Genomic DNA, 24,090 nt, shown 5'->3' with positions numbered 1-24,090 from the left:
CTTGCCATTTCTGTCCCTCATTTTCACAAGAACATGTTTCTCCTGCATTCCTGGAAGCTCCTTACAAATTCTGCACCATCTATACCTCTAACACTAAGTGAATCCGGGTAAATGTTGGTAAATTAAAACTTCCTATCAAAACCACCCTGCTGCTTCCACATCTTTCCAATAATCTGTTTACATATTTTTACCTGTAACTCACGCTCGCAATAAAGTCCCAACATTTTTATCACAACGTTCCAATTTCAGAGCTCTGCCCACAGTGCCCTCCTTCAGCACAGCCACGATATTCTCTCTGACCAGTAATGCAACTCCTCCACCCCTTTACCTCCCTCTCTATCCCACCTGAAGCATCGATATCCAAGGATATTTAGTTGCCAATCATGCCCTTCTCTCAACCAAGTTTCAGTAATAGCCATCACATTATACTCACGTACTAATCCAAGCCTTAAGATCATCTGTCTTACCTACTGCACTTCTCACATTAAAACAAATGCACCTGAGACCACCTTCCCTTTGCGTTCATCATCTGCTCCCTGACGACTCTTCCCCTTAGTCACGCTAACTTCATTACAGAGTTCTTTACAGGCTTCAGTTACTACCTCTTTATTGTCCACTAACCTCCTCATTTGGTTCCCATCCCCCACCACATTAGCTTAAACCCTGCCCAACAGCATTAGCAAAAGCACCCTCCAAGGACTTTAGTTCCAGTCTGGCCCAGGGTAGACTGTCCAATTTATAATAGTCCCAGCGTCCCCAACACCAGTCCCAATGTCTCAGAAATCTGAACCCTTCCCTCCTGCACCTTCTCTCAGGCCACGCGTTCATCCTGCCTATTCTTTCATTTCTACTCTGACTAGCACCTGGCACTGGTAGCAATCCTGAGATCCTACTTTTTAAACTTGGCTCCTAACTTTCTAAATTCTGATTGTAGGACCTCATCCCATTTTTTTTTACCTGTATCATTGGGGCCCACGTGCACCACGACAGCCGGCTGTTCACCCTGCCCCTTCAGCATGTACTGCAGCCGATCTGACACATCCCTGACCCATGCACCTGGGAGGCATCATACCATTCAGGAGTCTCATTTTTGACCACACAACAGCCTATCTACTCCCCTTACAATTGAATCCCCTATGACTCTAGCCCTTCCACACTTTTTCCCTCCCTTCGGTTCAGCAGAGCCAGCCACGGTGCCATGAACCTGGCTACTGCTGCCTTCCCCTGGTGAGCCATCTCCCCCCAGCAGCCGCTGTCCAAATGTATTAGAATGAGAGTACAATTCGACCGCTCCCACTCAGCTCCTTGCTCTCACTGCTCCCCCCTCGCTGCTGCTCGAGCTAACTCCTTTCAAGAGAGAAAACCTACCTTTCCGGCAGCTCCCTGGTCCTCTCTCTCTTGATGGATGCCAACCCAAATTCAATCCAATCGGATTTCACTGGGAGCGAAGTTCAAATCCTGTACCTCTTACCTCTGAGATGTGCAGCCTATTCCTCAGGTGAAGAATTCTCTTTGTATTAATGAATGAAATCACCTCTTTAATCAGATTGAAGAATCCAGCCTGCATGTGTCAAACACACTCTTGATTTGATGGTTTACAGTTTCAGTAACACAACTTCTGAAATACGCGTGTCATTTACTTTTACATCAGTTTCAAACCATTTTATTCAAAAGTATACAATCAAGTCAGTCTCTGAATTTTCTAACAATTGTGAAAAGGGGGAAGAAAAGATAGTAAACCTTAACAAGAAAGATTCTCTTACATTTTTCCAATGCATCCATAGCAGCTCCCATTTCTGCTTGTTGAATGCTGTTGGGAAAAGAAAGTAATTATTAGAATGACAAACATGGACCAGTACCATATTGTAAAATGATTTCACTAAATTGAGCAAGATTTTCTTATCTGTACCGTAGGGAGGCATAGCCTAGGGAGTTGGTGAAGGGTGGAAGAAATTTCACTACCTGATTGTCAGGCCAAGAATGAATTTTTTTTTGCTGTGTTAGACATTGCTTAAACCCATTAATAAAAATGGCTGAAATGCAGTTTCTCTGAAAGTAGCATCTCCAATGAAGTAGACAACATGTACTCAGTCAAACTGCTGGTGGAATGAGCCTTCTACTGACAGTCTCATTATCTCTGACCTGACCTGACACAGTGAAATAACACCAGATGGTTCTCTTCACATGTGTGACAAAAGAAAGATCGAGCGTCATAACACTCCCAGGCCCTAATAAAATTATTAGGAACAATTTGTTTCTCTCTCAAAAGTGCTGCTGAATCTTAATGAGATAAATAAAATAACTTTTTGAGCCTTAATTACCAGTATGTCAAGTAAATCAACTGGGAGGAGTTGGGTGGAGAGTTATTCTGTTAAGTTTTCCAGTTGAGTTAGAAGAAATTGGAATCACCTTTCTTTTGTTGTATTGTAACTATAGTGTATGAATTAAGTGTGTTTTGCTTCAAATCTGGTAGCTTGACCAACTGAATTGCATCTACAAAGCCTGGCACTTGCCTTTAAAATAAGAAAACGTGAGGATCTAGGCTATCTTGTTCATTTTTTTTTGAGAGGGTTTGGTCTGGTCCATAACAATAAGTTAACCCCTTCATCTCAGGAATCAAATCTATTGAATCTGTTTTGAACTGCCTCCAGTGCTAGCATAATTAAAAACTGCATACAGCACTCCAGTACCTCACAAGACAGTTGTACAGCTGTGCCAAGACCTCCCTAGCAATAAAGGCCAAAACTCCATTTTTAATTACTTGCTGTACCTATGCACTAACCTTTTGTGTATAATGCACAACAACACACAGATCGCTCCATGCTGTATATTTTTGGGAGAGCAGCAGAGTTCCTCCTAGATTATTCAAAAAGTTACTTTTTCCCTATCTCAGAAAATCAACCCCTTCTCCAATCCACCTTCTTACGTTTTTAGAATACCAAAATATGGTTGGCTTCGTGCAATGACTATGAAGCTAGCCAGTCTTTACTTTTAATTGATGAGCCTCTCAAACTCTATATAGGAAGGTGGCACCTTGAGAGACTGTACAGGGTTCACCGAGACCTGAAAGGGAAGAATTTCCCATAATTATAGTAGAATAGACAAGAAATAGTTGACCGAGAATGCTTAAGCAAGGCTGATTCGGGTAGAACAATGTGGTCTACTGACTATGTTGAAACGGTCCACACCTCTGTGACATTTCAGTTAAACCACAGGACCATGCGTCCCTGACCATGAGATAGCTGGTTGAAGAGATTAGACAGGATGATAGGACAGGAACAGGTGACAAAGTAGATAGCTGATTAAAAGGTCAAATTCTGATTAAATTATCAAACTAAAATGACAGCACACAATAGGTGCCCTAGGGAGTGACCACTCTAAAAAAGGCGATGGAGACAAACTGTTTTTGACTCCCAGACAAGTTGTTAATTTCTGCATATAGAAAGCTATAACTCATGCTCATGAATAAGAGCGAGTTCAGTTATCCTGCACATCTACCTGGAACTCCTCTCCCAGCTTTTTTCGCTAACGGTTTGTAATAAACAGCTCGATTCACTTGAATGAACTCCTCTGCCTCAGAGTCATTACTGCCTCTGTGATGGTTGCTCTTACTATCCCAGACTTGCAGGACTGTACAGTTTTGGTGTCTGCACCCAAGAAGGGATATTCTTCTATGACCCTATGGTCTTGGATGTGGTACAGCAAGGGTTCATCAGAGAGTGGCCCTTGAAACGACATGGTAGTCCTCTGAGGAGGGTTTAAGTAAACTGGCCTTATAATCTTGGAGGGTTCGTAGAATGAGAGGCGATCTCATTGAAACATACAAGACTCTGAAAGGTAAAGTCAAAATACTGCAGCCACCAGAATCTGAACGAACAGCGAATGCTGGAAAAACTCATCAGGTCTGGCAGCAATAAATGTGATTCTGAACAGTCATACCAGACTTGAAACATTAACTCTTTGTCTCTTTCCATAGATACTGCCAGACTGGCTGAGGTGCTCTGTGCTTGCTTATGGTTCTAAGGTCAACACAGAGGCTGCTTCCACTAAATGGGGAATCATGAACTTAAGGGCACATCCCATGGATATAAAGTCAGACATTTAATTGATCATCATAAGATCTTAAGACAAAGGAGCAGAATAGGCCGTTAATGAGATCATGGCTGATTTTCCACTCCACTTTCCTGCCTTTCCCATGACCCTTACTGATTAAAAATCTGTCTAACTCAGCCTTGAATACACTTAACGGCTCAGCCTTGACAGCCCCTTGCAGTAAAGAATTCCACAGATTCACTACCCGGAGAAGAAATTCATCATCATCATCATCATCTATGTTAAATGAGTGACCCCTTATTCTGAGATTTAGGACCAAGAAGAAGAAAAAAAATTTCTTTTTTTCCACAAACGAGATTCAGACTGGTTTGTGGAAGCTCTCTTTTTGAATATATTCAAGACTAATCTCAAAGAACTGAGGGTTTTGGTGAAAGGGTGGAAAAGGTGGGTTGAAGAAGATTGGCCAAGATTGTGTCAAATAGCCAAATGGTCTATGCCTGCTCCTAAACCTGATGTCCTGATCATTGGCCTTCGAGATGAAAAGACAATGCTGCAGCTAAATGCTCACATGATAATCAGAATGAACATTACTCTTCAGTTTCTGACAGTGATCAAGCTAATTGAATCAGTAACTCATGAGAGGCTGCAATCCTAGAATATTGGCTGCAAGAGTTTTCTGATGAAGGGCTTATGCCCGAAACGTCGAATTTCCTGCTCCTTGGATGCTTCCTGACCTGCTGCGCTTTTCCAGCAACACATTTTCAGCCGTGCAAGAGTTTTCTATTTACAGTGAGAGAAAAACCACAGCTCTTTGCCGTCAGATCTATTTGGTCAGCGAGGAGGAGATCAGGTGCTGTTTGAAACCACTGCCATGAAACACCTTGGGGTTTTCATAATGCTAAAGGTATTGGATAAATGAATGTTGTTGTCGTGAAATATGAGAAAACTGTTAGTTGAGAAGTTATCAAGGCTCAACAGGCTTGTACTCAATCCACACTAGGTGACTTCAGCTCCTTCTGGATAAATGGCACTCACAACGTTTCTCATTGCCTCGAAACTGACTAAATCATTAACTTTTGTGTTCACATTAAATCTCATTCAAGACAAAAAGAAAAAAAAACAAAATACTGCAGTCGTTGGAAATATGAAACATATACAGAACCACTCAGCAGGTCAGTCAGAACTAAGAAGAGAGACACAGATAGTTGATCTTGATGCTAGGTCACAGACCTGAAGGTTCACTCACTTCTTCTCTCCAAGGATACTTTCTGACCTGCTGAATTAATTCCAGCATGTGCATTTCAATTCTACTCCATTCAACAATGCTGAACTCTCTCAAAGACTGGAGTGGGGCTACAGTAAAGCACAGAGGAGTGTGCCTGCACCAGGAGCCCCAAATTCAAACACCGCTCAATCTCTGCATCAGTCCAGTACATTCAGTTCACCATATCAGCAACATCCAAGCACTCACCTCAGTTCATTCATCCAAAAATTATGTGAAATGCTGTCCTTTGTAAGTGGAAACATAAATGCAGAATTGAGGGTCATTTGTACAATTAAGAGTTGAAGCACTGTGGGGGAGCTCTGTGACCCAGCCCTTACTTGACTCTGACATTTTCAGTACAAAGCAGATTACTCCAAGAAAGGCTTCTGGTTGTATTTGTCCTTCCCTGAGGTACTGTGTGATTACCATCATGACTTGGCTTGGCAGCAAATTCCAATGGTTTTGAGCTCTAATTATATTCTTCACAGAAAAAGCTCAACTACCAGATCGTAACTCACCGATAAAAATGAGCACCTTGCATTAAGAGGCAATGCTTATTGCTTTTCCTCACATTACATTTGAATCACAGGTCCCAGAGGTAGGAAATAGACTAAAAACTAATCTCGCAGTTCGCTCAGCCTCCTACAGTCCCTCCTTTCTACTAATTTATGCCGTAGGCAAGTCTTATGGTGCAGCAGCTAATTTTACTGCATAGTGCTGAACTTCTGTGTCAGAGATTATCAGCAAAATAAAACATTAATACGATTCAAATGTCGTTCTTAATATTTTCCAGCAATGGTTCTGCAGGTAGTGGGTCGGCAGTGATATTTAATCAATTTTCTTACATTGAATTAAACTCCCAAAATGTCACAGGTATTACAGGCAGATTGCACAAAATACCAAAATAAATTCAGACTTTTTCCCCCCAGAAAGTTCTCTGCACAATGAAATATGGCAGAATTAATCTTTTTTTTTATTTGTTCTTGGGATGTCGGTGTTGCTGGCAGGGTCAGCATTTATTGTCTGTCCCTAGGTGCCCATAAGAAGGTGGTGGCAAGCTGCCTTCTGGAACCGCCAAAGTCGACCTGCTGTAGGGAGATCAATGCCATTAGGGAGGGAATGCCGATATTTTGATCCAGTGACAATGATGGAATGGTGATACATTTCCAAGTCAGGATGGCGAGTGGCTTGGAGGGGAATTTGCAGGGGTATTGTTCTCATGCACCTGCTGCACTTGTTTTTCTGGATGGAGGTGGTCATGGCTTTGGAAGGCACTGCTAAGGAGTCTTTGTGAATTTCTGCAGTGCATTCTTTGGATTTGTCCTTTTTCTTTGTAAGCAGGACATACGTGGGCAATTTTCCACATCTTAGGGGGAGATGCCAGTGTTGTCGCTATACTGGAAGTCTTGGCTAAGGCTGTGTCAAGTCTGAAGAACATGTCTTCAGCACTTTCAGAATGTTGTCAGGTTCCATCGTCTTTGTAGTGTCCACTGCATTTAGCCATTCTTAATCACATGGAGTGAATCAAATTTATTGAAGACTGGCGCTGTGATGTTAGAGGCCAGTGTGGAAGATCAGCCACTTGGTACTTCTGGCTGAAGACTGTTGCAAATACTTCATCCATATGTTTTGCCCTTGCTTGTTGGGGTCTTCCAGAATTAGAGATGGGGATATTTTTGGAGCGTCTTCCTCCAGTGAATTGGTAAAATTATCCACCAGTATCCATGACTGGATATGGCAGGAATGCAGAGTTTACATTTTATCTGTTGGTTGTGGGATTCCTTCGCTGTCTATCAATTCTGCCTATGTTGTTTGGCATGCAAGTAGTCCTGTTTGGTAGCTTCACCAGGCTAGCACCCCATTTTTAGATATGAGTGGTGCTGTCCCTGGTACACCCTCCTGCATTCTTCTTTGAACAAGAGTTGATTACTTGGCTTGACTGAAATTGTAGTGTGGGGAATGTTGTAGATTAAGTTGGAGTACATTTTGCTGCTGCTGATGGTTCACAGTGCCTCATGACGATCAGTCCTGAGTTGCTAGTTCAATTCGAAAGATCCAGATCTATTCTGTTGGCATGGTGATGCCACACAACAGAACAGAGATAGAAATAATAATAAAAAAAGACACCTGCAGAAGCTTGAAATCTGAAACTTTTAATTCCTTCTTACTGGCCATGGCCCCAAACACATCTTCCAGGTGAAACAATGATTACTTGTACTTCTTTCAATGTTGGTTTACTCCATTCTTTCTCAAGCTGTGATCTCCTCAACACCCAGGACATGGGGGTGGTCACTTTGCAAAATATTTCTGTTCAGTCCACAAGAATTATCACAAGGCTCTAGATGCTCCTGATTATAATTCTGAACATCACTCTCACTGACCTTGAACTGCTGTGTGGCTCTCATGAAGCCCAAACAGAAGGCCAAGTAACGATACCTCAGCAGTCCATTTTCAGTCTTGCATCTCCAAAATTCATTCAGAAATTACAGATCACAACTTCTGCCTTTTATTCTTGACAGCAATTGTTGGCGGGGATTCTGCTTTTTCCACTCACATTTTTTCTATACACACCTTTTCTTTCTTCACTTGTCCCAAAGCGTACCTCCTTTCACTTTGCATCACCATCCTGTTGTCGTCTCATCTCTCCGCCATCTCAGAGCTTCTCTCCCCCCTGCCTGTCTACACCTGCTCAAAAACTTCAAAACTTTCTCCAGTAAGATCATCAACCCCTAGACGTTGACTGTTTCTTGTTCCACAGATGCCCCAGACCTGCTGAGCAAGTCAGGTAATCTCTGGTTGAACAACAAAAGTCTCCCGTGACCATGACACCTGTACTGTCAAAAGATGCATTCTCTGCCAGAAAAAAAGGATACATTCAAAACCTGACCAGATCTTTGACAGTGAAGTCAAGAGATAAATCTCCTTTTACAGGTTCTGCAGTTAATGAAAGCTAGCATCCTGCTGGTTAACACAGCACTGCTGAGAATCAACAATTTATGTCAAAGAAAAGGTTAAATCACACAGGAAATTGCTTACACCCACAATGGTTAATTATTTTCTGTTAATGCTGCGCAATACCTCTGCATGATTTTTACCACAATGGTGATTACAATCATTAGCTTTCAAATGGGTTATGATAAAGGGTAATTAAACATTCAATTTAAGATGTTCAATGTTGCTTAGGCATGTTTTTGTCCTGTTCAGATCTGTATAAAACAAAATGCTGATATTTGTCATGCTGTCCAGACATTTTAATATTCTTAAAGTCAGACTAATTTGTGCAGATGCTGTTTTATTATGGCTACAGCTTTGGGAGTGGTACCTGTGCAGACCAAAGCGGGGCTGCTGGAGCAGAGTTATTGCTAATTCCCATCAGGAAGATTAATGGTTAAGAAGAGCACAAGGACAAATCAATGGCATTACAGTAAAATAAAAGGTGAAAACAGAGTTTACAACATTCCCATCAAGCCTAGTGATCCGCTTGGGAACTGTGAAACTGACAGCAATGCTCGTTAAATTCAGTCGCCTGTTTAAACTCAGCGGCTATGACAGACTACCTCCTTGAAGGGATCTGGCGATTCTTAGCTAAAATGCATTTGGCAGAAATAACTCCATATTTGTTATACACAGGTTTCATCAACAGAAAGGCAATGTCATTCCACATCAACACAATAATTGGTTGTTGCATGCTAAATACTCGTTGAAAGTTTCAAAGCTGCTCCACTGTCGATTCTGTTATTGTACTGTAAAAGTGTTTTTCTCCATCCCAGGTAAATCCAGTCACTTTGGATTAATGCACGTCATAGGCCAACTTGCCATTAATTAAAACAGTGCATCAAAATGAAATGGCTTGTAAAAGGTAGAACTGCTGTGTCTTGGTTTGTTCGCCAGTTCCTGGTTTCTTCCCCTGGATGATACTGATGCAATCCTGGTCAACCTATAACCTTACCTCCTGGTGGCCATTACTTTTATGTGAGCTTTGATCAATGGTGCAAACAGCTTAAGGCAGCATCTAGGTAAAGAACTCCACAGATTCACCACCAGTTTGACTAGGTGCCTCGCAATATCCGCGGTTTTCAAAGGCATTGTATATTACCCAAGGCCAGCTCTCTCCTGCTGATAGTGCAACTCTTTTACATATTTCTAATCTGCTTTCGTACATTCGTGGTTCCCGTTTGCTTTGAGAATATGGGGAGGATTGGTAAGCTCAGCTGGCTGGACAGCTGGTTTTCAACACAGTAGCACAGATTCAATTCTCCCTTCACCTGAGGTGTGGTGAACTTTAGGTTAAACCACGACTCGTCATCACTCTTCAATGGGAGAGCAACCCTAATGACCTCTGGGATTTAACTTCCTTTATAACAGGACCGATAAATGAACTTTCAACTAACAAATTTATTTAACCCCTTCAGCACTAACTGTTTCTCATTCTCCTCCATTCCAATCTTATATTTTTCTTCTATTGTGAGAGTTACTAGCTGGCCAGAAGTAGTGGTGAGCTGCCCTTTTGAACTGCTGCAGTCCATGTGCAGTTAGACCCACAATGCCATTAGGGAGGAAATCCAGGAAACAAAAAAAGCTCCTGACAGGATTTGATAGGGTGGATGTGAGATGATGTTTCCTTGTTAGAGGTTTAAAAAATTCATGAGGGTCACAGATATGGTGAATAGTAAGGGTTTTTTCCTGTAGGGTGGGAGAGATCAAAACTAGGAGCATATTTTTAAGGCGAGAGGAACAAGTTTTAGAAAAGACCGGTGGGGTAACTTTTGTTTTTACACAAACAGTGGTTCCAGTGTGGAATGAACTGCCAGAGGAAGTGATAGACGCAGGTGTAATTACAACAATTAAAAGACATTTGGATAAGTTCATGAACAGGCAAGGTTTGGAGGGCTATGAGCCAAATGCACACAAGTGAGACCAGTTTAGTTTGGGAACATGGTTGGCATGGGTTAGTTTGCCCTAAGGATTTGTTTCCATGCTGTATGACTCTATGACTAGAACTAGGGGTCACTATTAAGGACATAATACTATTATGTGGCATAATGGAAAATGTCATTGGATTAGTAATCCACAGACTCAGGATAATTTGCTGTGGATGCTGTTTTGAATCTCACTATGGCAGATGGTAGAACTTGAAATTCAAGAAAATCAGAATTAAAAGCTAGTTTAATGGTGACCACTGTTGGTTGCCATAAAAAAAACTGGTTCACTAACGTCCTTTAGGGAAGGAAATCTGCCGTCTTTACCTGGTCTGGTTTACTTGTAACCCCAGCCCTACAGCCCACCTAGGGATGAAACAAATGGCAGCCCTGTAGCAATGCCCATATCCCATGAAATAATGGAAAAAAAGGTTGTCCTATTTAAGAGGAGGACATATTATTTTTTTCCCCCTAGAGGGTCATAGGTCTTTGAGCTTTGTTCCCTAAGCACCAGGGAAGACAGGTGTCATTGATTACTTTAAAGGCAGAAATTGATAGATTATTGACTAACATGGGAGTCAAAGGGTGCTGAAAGTAGGTGGGAATGTGAATTTGAGGCCAATATCAAATCAGCTAGGACTTTATTGAATGTTTGAGCAAACGTGGGGTGCCTAATGGGCTACTCATGTATCTATTTCATAATTTAGCAAGTGTGTAAACCCATTTCGAGTTGAGTTTCAATTTTGCAGTTTATTACATTGGTGTTAATTGTACATCAACTGTGCTTCATGATATGCAGATTGTAGGCAAACAAGGGGTTTCACTTAAGGAGTTATAGACTAACACCAGGGTGCAAGTGAGTCTGATACATGCTTGTAATGTTCAACTCTGTAAATAAATGTGAGATTGAGCAAACATGGCCTCCAGTTCAATCCTTGTTTTCTGGAATATTACAGGGATTACTCACTTTCCTATTTGCCAGCAAAGGTCATCAAGAACCACTGCACAAATAACTCTCAAAGTAATGCCACCACAATCAGGAAGACCATCGTACCTTGGACCTGTACCACAACCAATCCTCTCTCCTTTGAAATATACAGCCACAGTGTATGTCCTGGCATGGGATGGTCCCACTGTCTGAAGAATCCTGATAAAGGAAAACAGAGTTTCAACACATTGCAATCTAAAATACAGTCAGCAATCAATGGTCAGGGAAAATTGCTTTTTGAGTGTATTGTTGCATTTGTTCAAAACCAACTTTAAAAGTTTTCATTCCCACAGCATGAACAAAGCATGTTTTCATTTGTAGCAAACACTCAGAAGGGTAAGAAGATGTTCACACAGTTAAACCCTCCAGTGCCATAAATCTAACTTTAACAGATGTTAACAGATAATGCAGGTTATGTCACTAGACTAATAATCTAAAGGCCTCCTCTTTGGGATTCAGAGGCAGGAGTTCAAAAAGTCCCAGTTCTTCAGGACAGCTGGGGAACTTGAATCCAACTAATTAATTAAATCTGGAATTTTAAAAAAAAGTCATCTCAATAAAAGCAGCCATGAAACTACCAAATTATCATACCACAATGTATTGTTTAAAAAAAACTCATCTGGTTCAATAGTGTCCTCCAGAAAGGGAGATCTTTTGTTCTTAACTGGTCTTCCCCAAATGTTACTCTAGACCTACAGAAATTTGGTTGTCTTTTGACTGTCCCCTGAAATGGTCTTGCAACCCACTCAGTTATAGGCAATCAAGGCTGGACCTGCTAACAACACCCACATCCCATAAATAGAAAATACAGACTTTGGAAAATAACGTTCATCAGGTCATGTTTGATATCTGGTTTGTCTGTAGTGGTGCAAATATATTCCTATTTGAAATAACAATTTGACGTAATGTTGTTTTGTCAGCTGATGTTTCACACAGAGGGTGGTGCGTGTATGGAATGAGCTGCCAGAGGAATTGGTGGAGGCTGGTATAATTGTAGCATTTAAAGGGCCATCTGGATGGGTATATGAATAGGAAGGGTTTAGAGGGATATGGGCCATTGGCTGGCAAATGGGACTAGATTAGGTTAGGATAACTGGTCGGTATGGACGAGTTGGACCGAAGGGTCTGTTTCCGAGCTGTACATCTCTATCAGTCTAAGTCAGACCCAGAAATTTGGCTTGGCATATCTTTTTTCTTCATGTAATGAGGTTGTCTTTCACTGAAATGCAGGCATGCAATGCTGCAGATTTGGTTTTAACAATAAAATAGATATTCAGCACAAAAAGGAAATTTAGTGAAAAATGTAGCAAACCAAGCTATTTACAAATAACACCATTTGAAAAATTTTGAAATCCGTGGTAAAATAAAATCCCATCTATTCCCAACATAGACCTTTACAGTACTCTAACACCAGAGAGAAAATTCCCTTCTCTTTCACACTTATAGGTTGGACATAACTGCTTCTCTTACAATTCTCAGTCTGAAGAGTTTGACAGCTTTTTCCTTTATCAGACATACAACAGAGCTTAAACTTTCTTAGCTACAAGTAACCTAGTTTGCTGACCAAACACTTTGGATTCAGAATTTTCCAACTAAAATCCTTACAGTAAGATAGTTCTGAAGAGGAGTCATACAGGACCTGAAATGTTAACTCTGTTTCCCTCTCCACAAATACTGCCTGACCTGCTGAGTTTCTCCAGCATTTTGTTTCCTTTTAGCCTATTTCCTCACTGTTCTGAAATAAGTCCTTTCTCTAGTCTCACATCTCGCTGGAGTAACCCATTGGAAACTGAAGGCTGCTGTTCCCAAGATCATCACGAAAGTTAAAGATTCTATCAAAGTTCGCAAAGTCCTCATTTCATCTTTGAGACGGATCCAGGTTAACGGAAACCACCAAATAGGTTTCTCTACTCAACAACAAACATGTATTACAAATAAATATATTCTAACCACAGGTAAACAACTATAAACTGTAACTAAACAGCTCAATGCATTAGAACTCTAACCTCTTCGAAACTCCTTGAATATATATAGACAGACAAAAAAAATTGGTGTTGAGTGGTGAGGAAAAAACATTGGGGATGTAGTTCAATGGTACCAGTCCTTCACATTTGATGGAGGCATACTTTTGGTTTCCCAACTCCTTTAGTTCTTTCCCCATGTGGCACAGAGCAACTACTTCACAAACTACAATATCGCTGAATTATTGGTTAAAAGCAACAGGTTGGTAATTTTTAATTGGATAGAGAAAGAGACACACCAACTGACTTTTTTTTAAAAGCAGTCGAAAGGCTTCTATCATTATCATTCATACTCACAAGCTGTTCAGCTACCAAGGAACCAATATTTCAGATAGTCGTTGTCAGGCCGATGGTCTTTAACATCCACAACTAGTCTCAGCTTCACAGAACAATCAGCAACCTGTTACCAGTTGAACCTCATTTTGTATGTACCCCCGAGTAGAAAGTGTGGACTGCAGATGCTGGAGAAGTCAGAGTCGAAAAGGGTGGTGCTGGATCAGAGGAGCAGGAAAATCAACGTTCCAGGAATAAGCCCTTCATCAGGAATGATGAACGGCTTATGCCCGAAATTTCAACTCGCCTTCTCCTCAGATGCTGCCTGACCTGCTGCACTTTTTCAGCATCACACTTTCAATATACTGCCTAGTGCCAGCTCAACTCCCCTGCTGCTTGAACAAAGCAGCAGTGCAAACATAACTTCCAATGAGTTTCAGAAACTTGTTTTAAACGTGCAGCAATTCCTTCCACAATCCTTGGTTTTTCAATCAGTCCTTTCCCCATGTCCATCTACAGTCAAATATATAGAAATTAAAAAGAAATAGTCTTTACACAGAGAAACTTATTTCCCTGAAATAAAACCACAAGCTTTCCAACCTGTGAGTTCTTAATCCCAAGTAAAAACAAAAAAGAAAATTCTGGATTCTTCTAAACCATCTTACCTCAATGTAAATATATTTGTTGTTCAATTGAATGGTCACATGAAATACTAACACAGGCAACATGGTGGCTCAGTGGTTAGCACTGCTGTCTTACAGCGCCAGGGACCTGGGTTTGATTCCACCCTTGGCTGACTTTCTCCCTGTGTCTGTATGGGTTTCCTCTGGATGGTCCAGTCCCCTCTCACAGTCCAAAGGTTAGGTGGGATAGCCATTGGAAATGCAGGGCTATAGGGATCAGCTAGGGTCTGGGAAGGATGCACTTCAGAGGGTCGGTGTGGACTTGATGGGTTGACTGCCCTGCTTCCACAGTGTAGGGATTATAAGTTCTAAAGGAAAGTTAATGACTCTTAACGTTTACTCTCTTTGATTATAAAACTCCCAATGCAAACAAATTCCCCTGATATCCAAGAGCTATTGTCTCACACACATCAGTTTAAAAATCATGGCTTCAGAAAGACTGACATGTTAAGTATTAATTACAGCCCCCCCACACACACACACACGCGCAACTAGTTAAAAATCCAAATTTTAGAACAAATTAGATTGGTAAATATATGTAAAACATAAAACCACACAACTTGCATCACACCATTCTGAATATAATCAATCTCCAGCATAAGTGTCACAAGTGGACAACAATATATAACAATACAATAATATATAAATATTGCTATCTGAAAAATCTACCTGTTGTCTGACCTCCCTTTGTACTCGATAATCATCACACCAGGTCACTAACGTTTCAAGGTATTCTAAAAGTTAAGTGGAATGGGCATTTAAATGCTAACCACAGTTTAATTACAACAGTTTAAGCATTTGAATGATCTCATCCCATGGTCATTACGCCAAAGAACAAATAGATAGAGAAAAAAAGAACGTATTATTTGAAAGCCTGAAATATTTAGCTGGACATTAAGACTGACAGAAAAGCACATACACATGAGAACCAAGTATACAGCAAAAATTAAAGGGCTGGATTTCCCCATCAATGAAGAAAGTGCCCATTCTTCAATCGATTTATAACTTTACAGAACCCAAAAGGGCAGATTTGAAACGTGGCACTTGTGAGAAGGGGTTTTGGCATCATTAAAGACAACAACAGAAGCAAATCAAAATGCTGGCACACAGATGGTATTTTAGAGTTTGTCTGGCACTTTGGGGACATATTCCTTTGTTCATGAGGGAATCACACAAATTCAACATCAAATGTCAGTTTAGCAAATTTTCAACTCTAAAGTCAAGAGTTTGTGGATTCAAGATCAACAAGGGGACTTCAACAAGTTTGTACTTCAGGACTGTTATTAGCTTTGGGGTCTGGGAAATCCAATCGATCAATAAAATACAATGGCAACATCCGAAAATGGGTAAATAAGAAGCTCTCCTATTATCCTGGTCAACATTCCTTGCTGGGGTATAGAGATCTAAAGGATCCAATTGGTCAAGTTATGGTCAGTCAAACTAGAAGATGTTCATCTTAAATAAAATGTAGATTATTGCATAATCCCAAGCAGGTACAAATAACATAAAAGTTCCTGATGAAAGGCTCCGGCCTGAAATATCCATTTTCCTGCTCCTCGGATGCTGTCTGACCTGCTGTGCTTTTCCAGCAACACGCTCTCAACACAAATAACATTCGTATGACTGGCATCAGTGTTGACACTATGGGAGAGACTTTTGATATTGTGTCTTGCTCCTTCAAGCTCCAAACCCGTGCCTTACCCAACTCCCTGTCACATCATATCAGTTGGTGCTAAATGTGCTCCTAAACATTAATCTTAGCACATCCTTACAACTCTATATTACAAAAGGCTTAATTGAAACAGGGACAAAACAGCTTAGTTCAAGAGGTGTGGAGAAAATGCCTGCCCTTAATATAAAGACAGTGTTTGACAGAGTGTGGAGTCTTTGCAAAACTTAAATCAATAAAAATCAGGGCAAGACTCCCCATTGGATGGAGTCATATCTAGCACAAAATAAAGAAGGTTTACATCGTTGGATGCCAATCATCTCAGTCACAGACAAGCACTGCACAAAATCCTCAGAGTAGTGCCCAGGCCCAACCAATTTCAGCTGCTTCACCAATGACCTAAGGTAAGAAATGGGGATGCTCACTGATGACTGCACAACGTTCAGCAACATTTGCAACTCCTCAGATACTGAGGCAACCTTGTGAATACGGATAGCAAGACCTGGATAATACCCAGCTTGGAGCTGAGAAGTGGCGAGCAACGCTTCTATTCACATTAAACAAGTGCCAGGTAATGACCATCTACAAAAAGAGAGAACCTCACCGCCACCCTTTGGCATTACCATTATAAAAACTCTCACTATCAACGTCTTAAATCATTGACCAAAAACTGAACTGGATTAGCCAAATAAATGCTATGTATACAAGATCAGGTCAAAAACTGAGGATTTTATTCTGAACAATTCATCTCCCGACTCCCCAAAGCCTATCCACAGGCACAGGTCAAGAATGTAATTGAATTCTCCTTACTCACCGGCAGCTCCAACAAATCTAAAGAGGTTTGACACCATTCAGAACAAACCATCCTGCTTGAGGAGTATCCCAACCACGACCTTAAACATTTACTGCCTTCATCACCAAAGCAAAGCAGCAGCAATATGGACATGTACAATGAGCACTGCAGCATCTCACGAAAACTACCTCACCAATTTCCAAACCACTAACCTCTATATTCTATTATAACAAGGACAGCATATAGGGCAGCAATACCAGCAGCTACATACCCCCTTCTGTTTCACTCACAAACCTGACTTAGGAACAAGAGTAGGCTATTGGGTCTACGCCATCATTCAATTAGATCATGGCTGACCACTGACATCAATACCACTTTTCTGCTTTATTAGCATTTTTTGTTTTATTCACTCATAGGAAGTGGGTATTGCTTGCTGGGCTAGCATGTGTTACCGATTCCTAATTGCCCTGCAGAAGCTGCTGGCAAACTGCTTTCTAAAATCAGTACAGTCCGGAAGGTGTAAAGACACTGACAGTGCTAATAGGGAAGTGGTTGCAGGATTCCGATCCTGTAACACTGAAAGAACTGTGTTATATTTACAATTCAGGATGGTGAGTGGTTTGGAGGGGGACTTGGAGATTATATCATTCCCTTGTGTCTACATCCTATGTCTTCAAAGAAGGTAGAGTTCATGGGTTTTGGAAGCATTAGTGAGTTACTGCAGTGTGTCTTGTAGATGGTACACTGCTGCTACTGAGCATTTATAGATTGCCCTTATGTGCATGTATCACATGGATATGATGTAGTAAACAAACAAGAACATATCAAACAATGTGACAGTCAGAGCAGAGGATGTTAGGGCAGGGATGCAAAAACTTTATCTGAACAAAATAAAATTATGAGAGGCATGGAGAGAGTGGATTGTCAGTCTCTTTTCCAGGGTGGAAGTGTCAAATACCAGGGGGTATTGGTTTAAGGTCAGAGGGAGAAAGTTTAAAGGGGAGGTGCAAGGAACATTTTTATTTTGTTTACACTGATGAAGATAGGTGCTTGGACTATGCTGCCAGGGGAAGGAAATACTATAGCAACTTTTAAGAGGTACTTAGACAGACACATGTTTAAGCAGGGAATAGAGGGATGTGGACCATAAGCAGGCTGATGGGGTTAGTTTAGAATGGCATCATGGTTGGCACACACTTGGTGAGCTGATGGGTCTGTTCCTGTGCTGTACTATACGTTCCTAGGCTTTAAGGAGGTTAAAATCTCTTAAGACAAGGTTTATAGAGGAAATTCCAGAGATTAAAACCTCAGAAACAGAGCCGCTGATGATGGAGAAATTACAATCAGAAAAGTGCAAGAGGCCAAATTTGAAGAGCTTGGAATTCTTGGATAAGAGGTGGCCTGTGGTGGTTCCAAGGAAAGGCCAAGGCCCTGGCTGAATTATATTTTAGAACGATATATTTCTGGACACTGAGCTAAACTAGTTTAATCAACAGGGGTTATGTGGGTTACCACAAATTAGGATAAGGGTTGCAAGAGTTTTATTTTATTTTTGCTTATCTCAATGTCATGGAAGCAGGAAAATTTAAAGTTGTCTCCTAAGCCGATATTTCAAAATTCCAAATAAAAACAAATTACTGGAGAAGCTCAGGAGGTCTGGCAGCATCAGTCACCAGGTCCGAAACGTTGACTCTGCTTTCTCTCCACAGATGCTGCGAGACCTATGGAGTTTCGCCAGTAATTTCTGTTTTTGTTTCAGATTTCCAGCATCTGCAGTTCTTTGCTTTTTTCCCACGTGGTTTGACAAACCATTTGTCCATCAAACAAAGAAAAACAAAATTGGTGGCATTTTCAATTCTCATGTTGTACTGCAAAGATGTTAAAAATCATTTATTTTGTTTCTTGCTTCACAGACGCTGCCAGATCTGCTGAGTTTATTCAGCGTTTTCTTTTTGTTTTAGATATTTAGCACCCACAGCATTTTACTTTCATTTCTTTTGTTTACTTGTACAATATCAACTTGGCTTCAAGAAAAATATGAACTCTTGATCGGACTTTCCCACTGTGGAGCACATTGATTTCCCCGGCAATGATCCCAGTGAGACATTAATGAGGGAAAACAAAACAAAACATTGCTTCATTCCTGCCTGTTAACTCACATTCAGCAAACAGGTATTCTAAAAACTGCATTAAATACTGGCAAACAATTTTGATTGCGCATTTCAGTCAGTATTATACTTTGTAATCATATTTTCTTGCAGTAAAACTGACGAGAAAAAAACACAACCCATAAAGTTATAAAGTCTGGCGCTGGAAAAGTACAGCAAGTCAGGCAGCATCCGACAGGACAGTCAACGTCTCGGGCATAAGCCCTTCATCAGGAATGATCACATTACTGATGAAAGGCTTATGCCTGAAACATCAACTCTCCTGTTCCTCGGATGCTGCCTAACTTGCTGTGCTTTTCCAGTGCAACACTTTCGACTCTGACCTCCAGCATCTGCAGTCCTCACTTTCTCCTCATACACCCCATAAAGGTTATTTATTCTAATATTATCAAAGAATGTCACAGTAAAATGACTGCTCAAAAAGGTTCCAGTCACAAGTAATTGAATATCAATGTAGATACAGCCATCATTTTAAACCCTTTAAACATAGAAGATTGAAGAGAAAGGAAACAATGTCAATGATCCACAATGTGCATAGAAGATAAAACTCCCAAGCTTCTAGTCAATGAATATCATGCAACAAAGGAAAACAAAATTTATTTGCACCACGTGAACTCACTTGTACAAAGGGATGTCTGGCTCTTTGCCTTCTGTCCGAAGAGTCAGGCAGCACTGTTGAAGCTGAGATTTAGGGTCATTCCAATCTTGGTTCAGGATAAACTCCTGCTCCAATATGAAAGAGAAAAAGTAACAATTAAAGTCTGTGCGTGGCATTTGACTAAACTACCGATTCAGCACATATAATCACTTCAGTTAAGTCTTAACCTTTGTGCATTGTACACTTCTGCTTTTACATTTCGTTGGTATCAGTGCAGTGCTATAAGCACATCTCAGCCTGCCATTGATTTTATACAAATTTCACCTACCCCTATCTGTGAACACAGGCACAAGGAACACTAAACAAAAATAAAAAGGCCAAGGATACAAAGACAAATTTAAAATGAACTTATGTCTTATACAGTGCCTTCCATAATCTCATAGCATCCAAAAAGATTTTAAAACCTGGGAAGTATTTCTGAAGTGTAGACACTGCTGTAAAGCAAGAAATACAGCAGCCAATTACACACAAGCTCCCATGTATATAATTAATGACTAGATGGCTCCCTTTTTTGAAACAAACAGAGAATGCTGATGAATCTTAGCAGACATGGCAGCATTTGTGGAGAGAAAAGCAGAATTAATGCTTCAAGTCTGATACGACTCTTCTTCAGTCATATTTGAACTCGAAATATTAACAGTTTCATTCTCCAGAGATGCTGTACCACGGCCTCGAAGTTTATTCAGCATTCTCTGCCTGTTTCAGGTTTCTAGCATCAGCAGTATTTCAGTTTCTTACTTTGATTTTTTTTTTATGTTGATTGAGAGGTAACTGTTAGACAGGGTTGGTTTGGTGCGGTTTTCAAATGGTGTTGTGGAGGTAGTCAGGGCAGATCGAGGAGAAGGGAGGGAGTGTGGTAGTCAGGGCAGATCAAGGAGAAGGGAGCGAGTGTGATAGACAGGGCAGGTCGAGAAGAGAGGGAGTGTGGTAGTCCGGGGAGAGGTCATTGGTTGTAGGGTTCCTCAGCTGTTAGACCAAGTTTTAAACACAGTCTCTCAATCCCAGTGGTAACAACATAGATAATTCCTACACATCTATCTCGAGCCTATACCGAGTTCAGGGTCAGAATCTGTCCATTCAGCAGAGAGTTCCCCATCGGAGTTTAAACTTCCCAGGCAATTCCAATCTAGGTCCACACATCAGGACTTCTGCAGTGTGCGAACTCACAACTGCCAACCTATGCCCATATCTCAGCCAACCTGGAGACTGGAAGATGTGGGTCATTGTGCCAGAAGTCAGGCCTTCATTCAGAATCTCAGGTCAAAGTCAGCACTGTTGGAAATTCTGCTATTGCCAATCTTATGGTTTTTTTTGATGAGGCTCTTCAAATTGAACTTTATCAGGTGCAAGAGCACTAAAAGGCAGGCATTCAAAGAATTAAAAACTTTTAGTTTACTCAGAAATTGATCCATCAATGTAACTTGCTAAGCTGTTCACTATCACATTTTAAAACCAGGTAACTTCAAATCATAGGAAGTGGGCTCAGTACTGTTTGAGCTGAAAATGTGCTGCTGGAAAAGCGCAGCAGGTCAGGCAGCATCCAAGGAGCAGGAGATTCGACATTTCGGGCATAAGCCCTTCTTCAGCTTTTCCAGCAACACACTTTCAGCTCTGATCTCCAGCATCTGCAGACCTCACTTTCTCCTCAGTACTGTTTGAACAAGTCATTTTTTCCTCTGAGTGACAGCATTCCTGTAACCAAACTGCACAAAGTTACCATTCTTTAACATGTCAAGGAAAAATAATGCAAATATTTGAAAGAAAAGTCACATTCAAAAACACTAACCCGTTGCACTGGCGCATGGAAGATTTTATTTGCAACTGTCTTTGCAGAAACTGGAGTTTAAAAAAAATCTATGAGTACAACAGACAGTACAATTTGAACCTGGATCAGTGATGGGTCTAAAGTGCAGACTCTTGATGAATGATTTTACATTGAAGTGACCGAAGTTGTATCCACTGACCTTCAATCGTGGGAAGAAGCATACATTCATGAAAGTACGAACATAGTCCAAATCCTGGTCAATGTAAAGTGCAGCTATGAATGCTAAAGAAAAACAAAATTATACTTAATTAATGATATATAGTCATTCTGTTCGTTCAAATAATTAAGTTAACCTCAACTATCTAGTACGCTGCATTTAAAAAGTAAATACAAAATTACAACACAAACATGTAGCACGATGCCACTACTAGACACTTATTCCCCTCCCCTCCTTTGTCAGCATTCTGAAGGGGCTGTTCCCTGCTGGACATCATGGTCCACTCCTCTTCCACTCCCAACATGTCCCATTGTCCCTCGACACCTTCCCGTGCAATTGCAAAAGATAAAACACCTCCCTCCGCACAATTCAAGATTCCAGACATACTTTCCAGGTGAAGCAGCGCTTTATCTGTACTTCATTAATTCAATCTTATCTATTGTATTCACTACTCACAATGTGGTCTCCTCTATACTGGGGAGACAAAACACAGACTGGGCAACCACTTTGCTGAACACCTCTGCTCTGTCAATACAGATGGTATGAGTCTTCGAAACAATCTTCTTAAAAAGGAAGTGAAAGTAGTGTCTTTAAATATTTTTAAGGCAGAAGCAGATGGATTCTTGATAAGCAAGTGGTTGAAAGATTATTAGGCTTAGTCAGGAATGCAGAGCAATCAAATCAGCCATGACCTTACTGAATAGCAGAACTAGCTCAAGGGACCGAGTGACCTACTCCTGATTTAGATGGTCATTCAAACGCTTTATTGGACAAAGTGTTACACAACAGGGGAGCATGCACTCACATTCTAAAAGGTCAGCAAGAGTTTTGGTACGTAGAGCCACAGGTCGCTTGGTTTTATCATTTGTGATGGCAAAGTCCTGCATGCCCAGCTCTTCTGCCACTTTGGCTTGAGTACGATTATTGACCAGGGAACTTCGCAAAAGCTACAAAAACGAAAAAATCACAAAGATCAAACCTTCCTTCAAACTGTTATTACTGCTCTGATCAATTGTTCTCTTGTATTGTTTCATGGAATGTGAGCATTGCTGGCAAAGCTGATATTTATTGACAATTCTCAATTCCTTGTGAGGTGGTGTTGAACCTCCTCCTTGAAATGCTGCAGGATGTCATTGACCTTTCCAAACATCACTGGACCTTCTACATGCTGTACTGGGTACTTGCAGAGTATTGAGGACAGAGCAGATTAGTGGGACTGAATGGGTTGTTCCAGAGTGTTAGCACAGCCACTTTGGGATGAATTGTCTCCACCACAGCTGTCAAATGTGGTGCTGGAAAAACACAGCAGGTCAGGCAGCATCCGAGGAACAGGAGAATGGACGTTTCAGGCAAAAGCCCTTCGTCGGGACCCGATGAAGGGCTTTTGCCTGAAACGTTGGTTCTCCTCCTCCTCGGATGCTGCCTGACCTGCTGTGTTTTTCCAGCACCACTAATCCAGAATCCTCCTCGGATGCTGCCTGACCTGCTGTGCTGTTCTAGCACCACCCTCTTGACTCTGATCTCCAGCATCTGCAGTTCTCACTTTCTCCACCTCAGCTATAATGACTACGAAATATGTTTTAAAATTTCATATCAAAGAGCTGGAAGCACTTAGTAGATCGGGAGGCACCTGCACGGAGACAGAGGAAAGTTCCAGGAAAGGGGAGGCATAATGTGCATTTCATAGCAGCACCTTTTCTATAGGGACAATGAGTGGAGCAAAGGGAGAAGCTGTGCAATGACAGAATAAGTTCAGCCAAGTGAAGGAAGCTGGTGTCCACCACTCTGTCCCTCCACAGACCCTTTAAGACCTGATGAGCATTCCCAGATGTCCTGCTTTTAGTTTAGATCTCCAGCAACTGTACTGTTTTGCTCTTGTTGATGTAAAACACAAGTTCACAGTGGGGACACACTGGAACTCTGATAATGTCATCAGACGAATAATCTAGAGGCCCAGAATTATGTCCCAGGACACAGGTTCAAATCCTACCACAGCAGTTAAAAGGATAAATGTGGACTACAACCCTCATTTCCCTAACAGTGACTATGAAACTAATGAATCCTAAAGGCCCATCTGCTTCTCCATTAGGAAATGTCATGCCCAGTGAAGGTATGTCCTATTCATAACTTCAGATCTGAACTCAGTCCATGTCTAAAGTTTCAGAAGGACCTTTCAATAAAAATGGACATTGGTAAGGCTGTTTAAGATGGTTGTCAAGGTCAGGTGGCTTACACAATTTCAACTTTCTACATTACAGAACATTCCTACTTTCCCCTCACTGCTACCACCCTTGAATGGGCACACCCTGTGTATAACATGCATTTGGGTGGGCTCCATTAGTGCAGAGTTAGACTTCTGGCCCAAACCATTGGGCAGTCCCACTCTCTTGAGCTGCAGGTGTACTAGGCAGATCCAGAAAAGTCAACAGCCTGCAGAGGTTCAAGAAGGTGGCTCAGCACCACCCTCTCTAAGGGGAAAAGAGATGGGTAACATACACCAGGCTAGTCAGTGATGCTCATATCCCATCGCCAAATACAAAGATAACATTATGGAAAAATCCTCACATAATAATTTCAATACATCATCTTTAATAGCACATTCATAGATATGTTAATTCT

General features: G+C 41.2%; 1 protein-coding gene across 3 annotated transcripts in view; it reads right to left on the bottom strand.

The window, feature by feature from the left end:
• drosha (drosha ribonuclease III) overlaps positions 1-24,090 on the bottom strand; it is a 165,174-nt gene that overhangs the window by 19,687 nt on the left and 121,397 nt on the right. For all 3 annotated transcript variants that reach the window (XM_060849942.1, XM_060849944.1, XM_060849945.1), the window contains exons 27-31: positions 22,277-22,418; positions 21,454-21,536; positions 19,451-19,554; positions 11,291-11,383; positions 1,764-1,810 (exon numbers count right to left, since the gene is read on the bottom strand). In XM_060849942.1, the coding sequence (XP_060705925.1) occupies positions 1,764-1,810; positions 11,291-11,383; positions 19,451-19,554; positions 21,454-21,536; positions 22,277-22,418 (469 nt within the window). The remainder of the gene's footprint in view (positions 1-1,763; positions 1,811-11,290; positions 11,384-19,450; positions 19,555-21,453; positions 21,537-22,276; positions 22,419-24,090) is intronic.

This window comes from Hemiscyllium ocellatum, chromosome 34, assembly GCF_020745735.1.
Source record: "Hemiscyllium ocellatum isolate sHemOce1 chromosome 34, sHemOce1.pat.X.cur, whole genome shotgun sequence".
Lineage (NCBI taxonomy): Eukaryota > Metazoa > Chordata > Chondrichthyes > Orectolobiformes > Hemiscylliidae > Hemiscyllium > Hemiscyllium ocellatum.
Note: the sequence above shows the minus strand (reverse complement) of the source record. Positions and strands in the feature narration are given on the sequence as shown.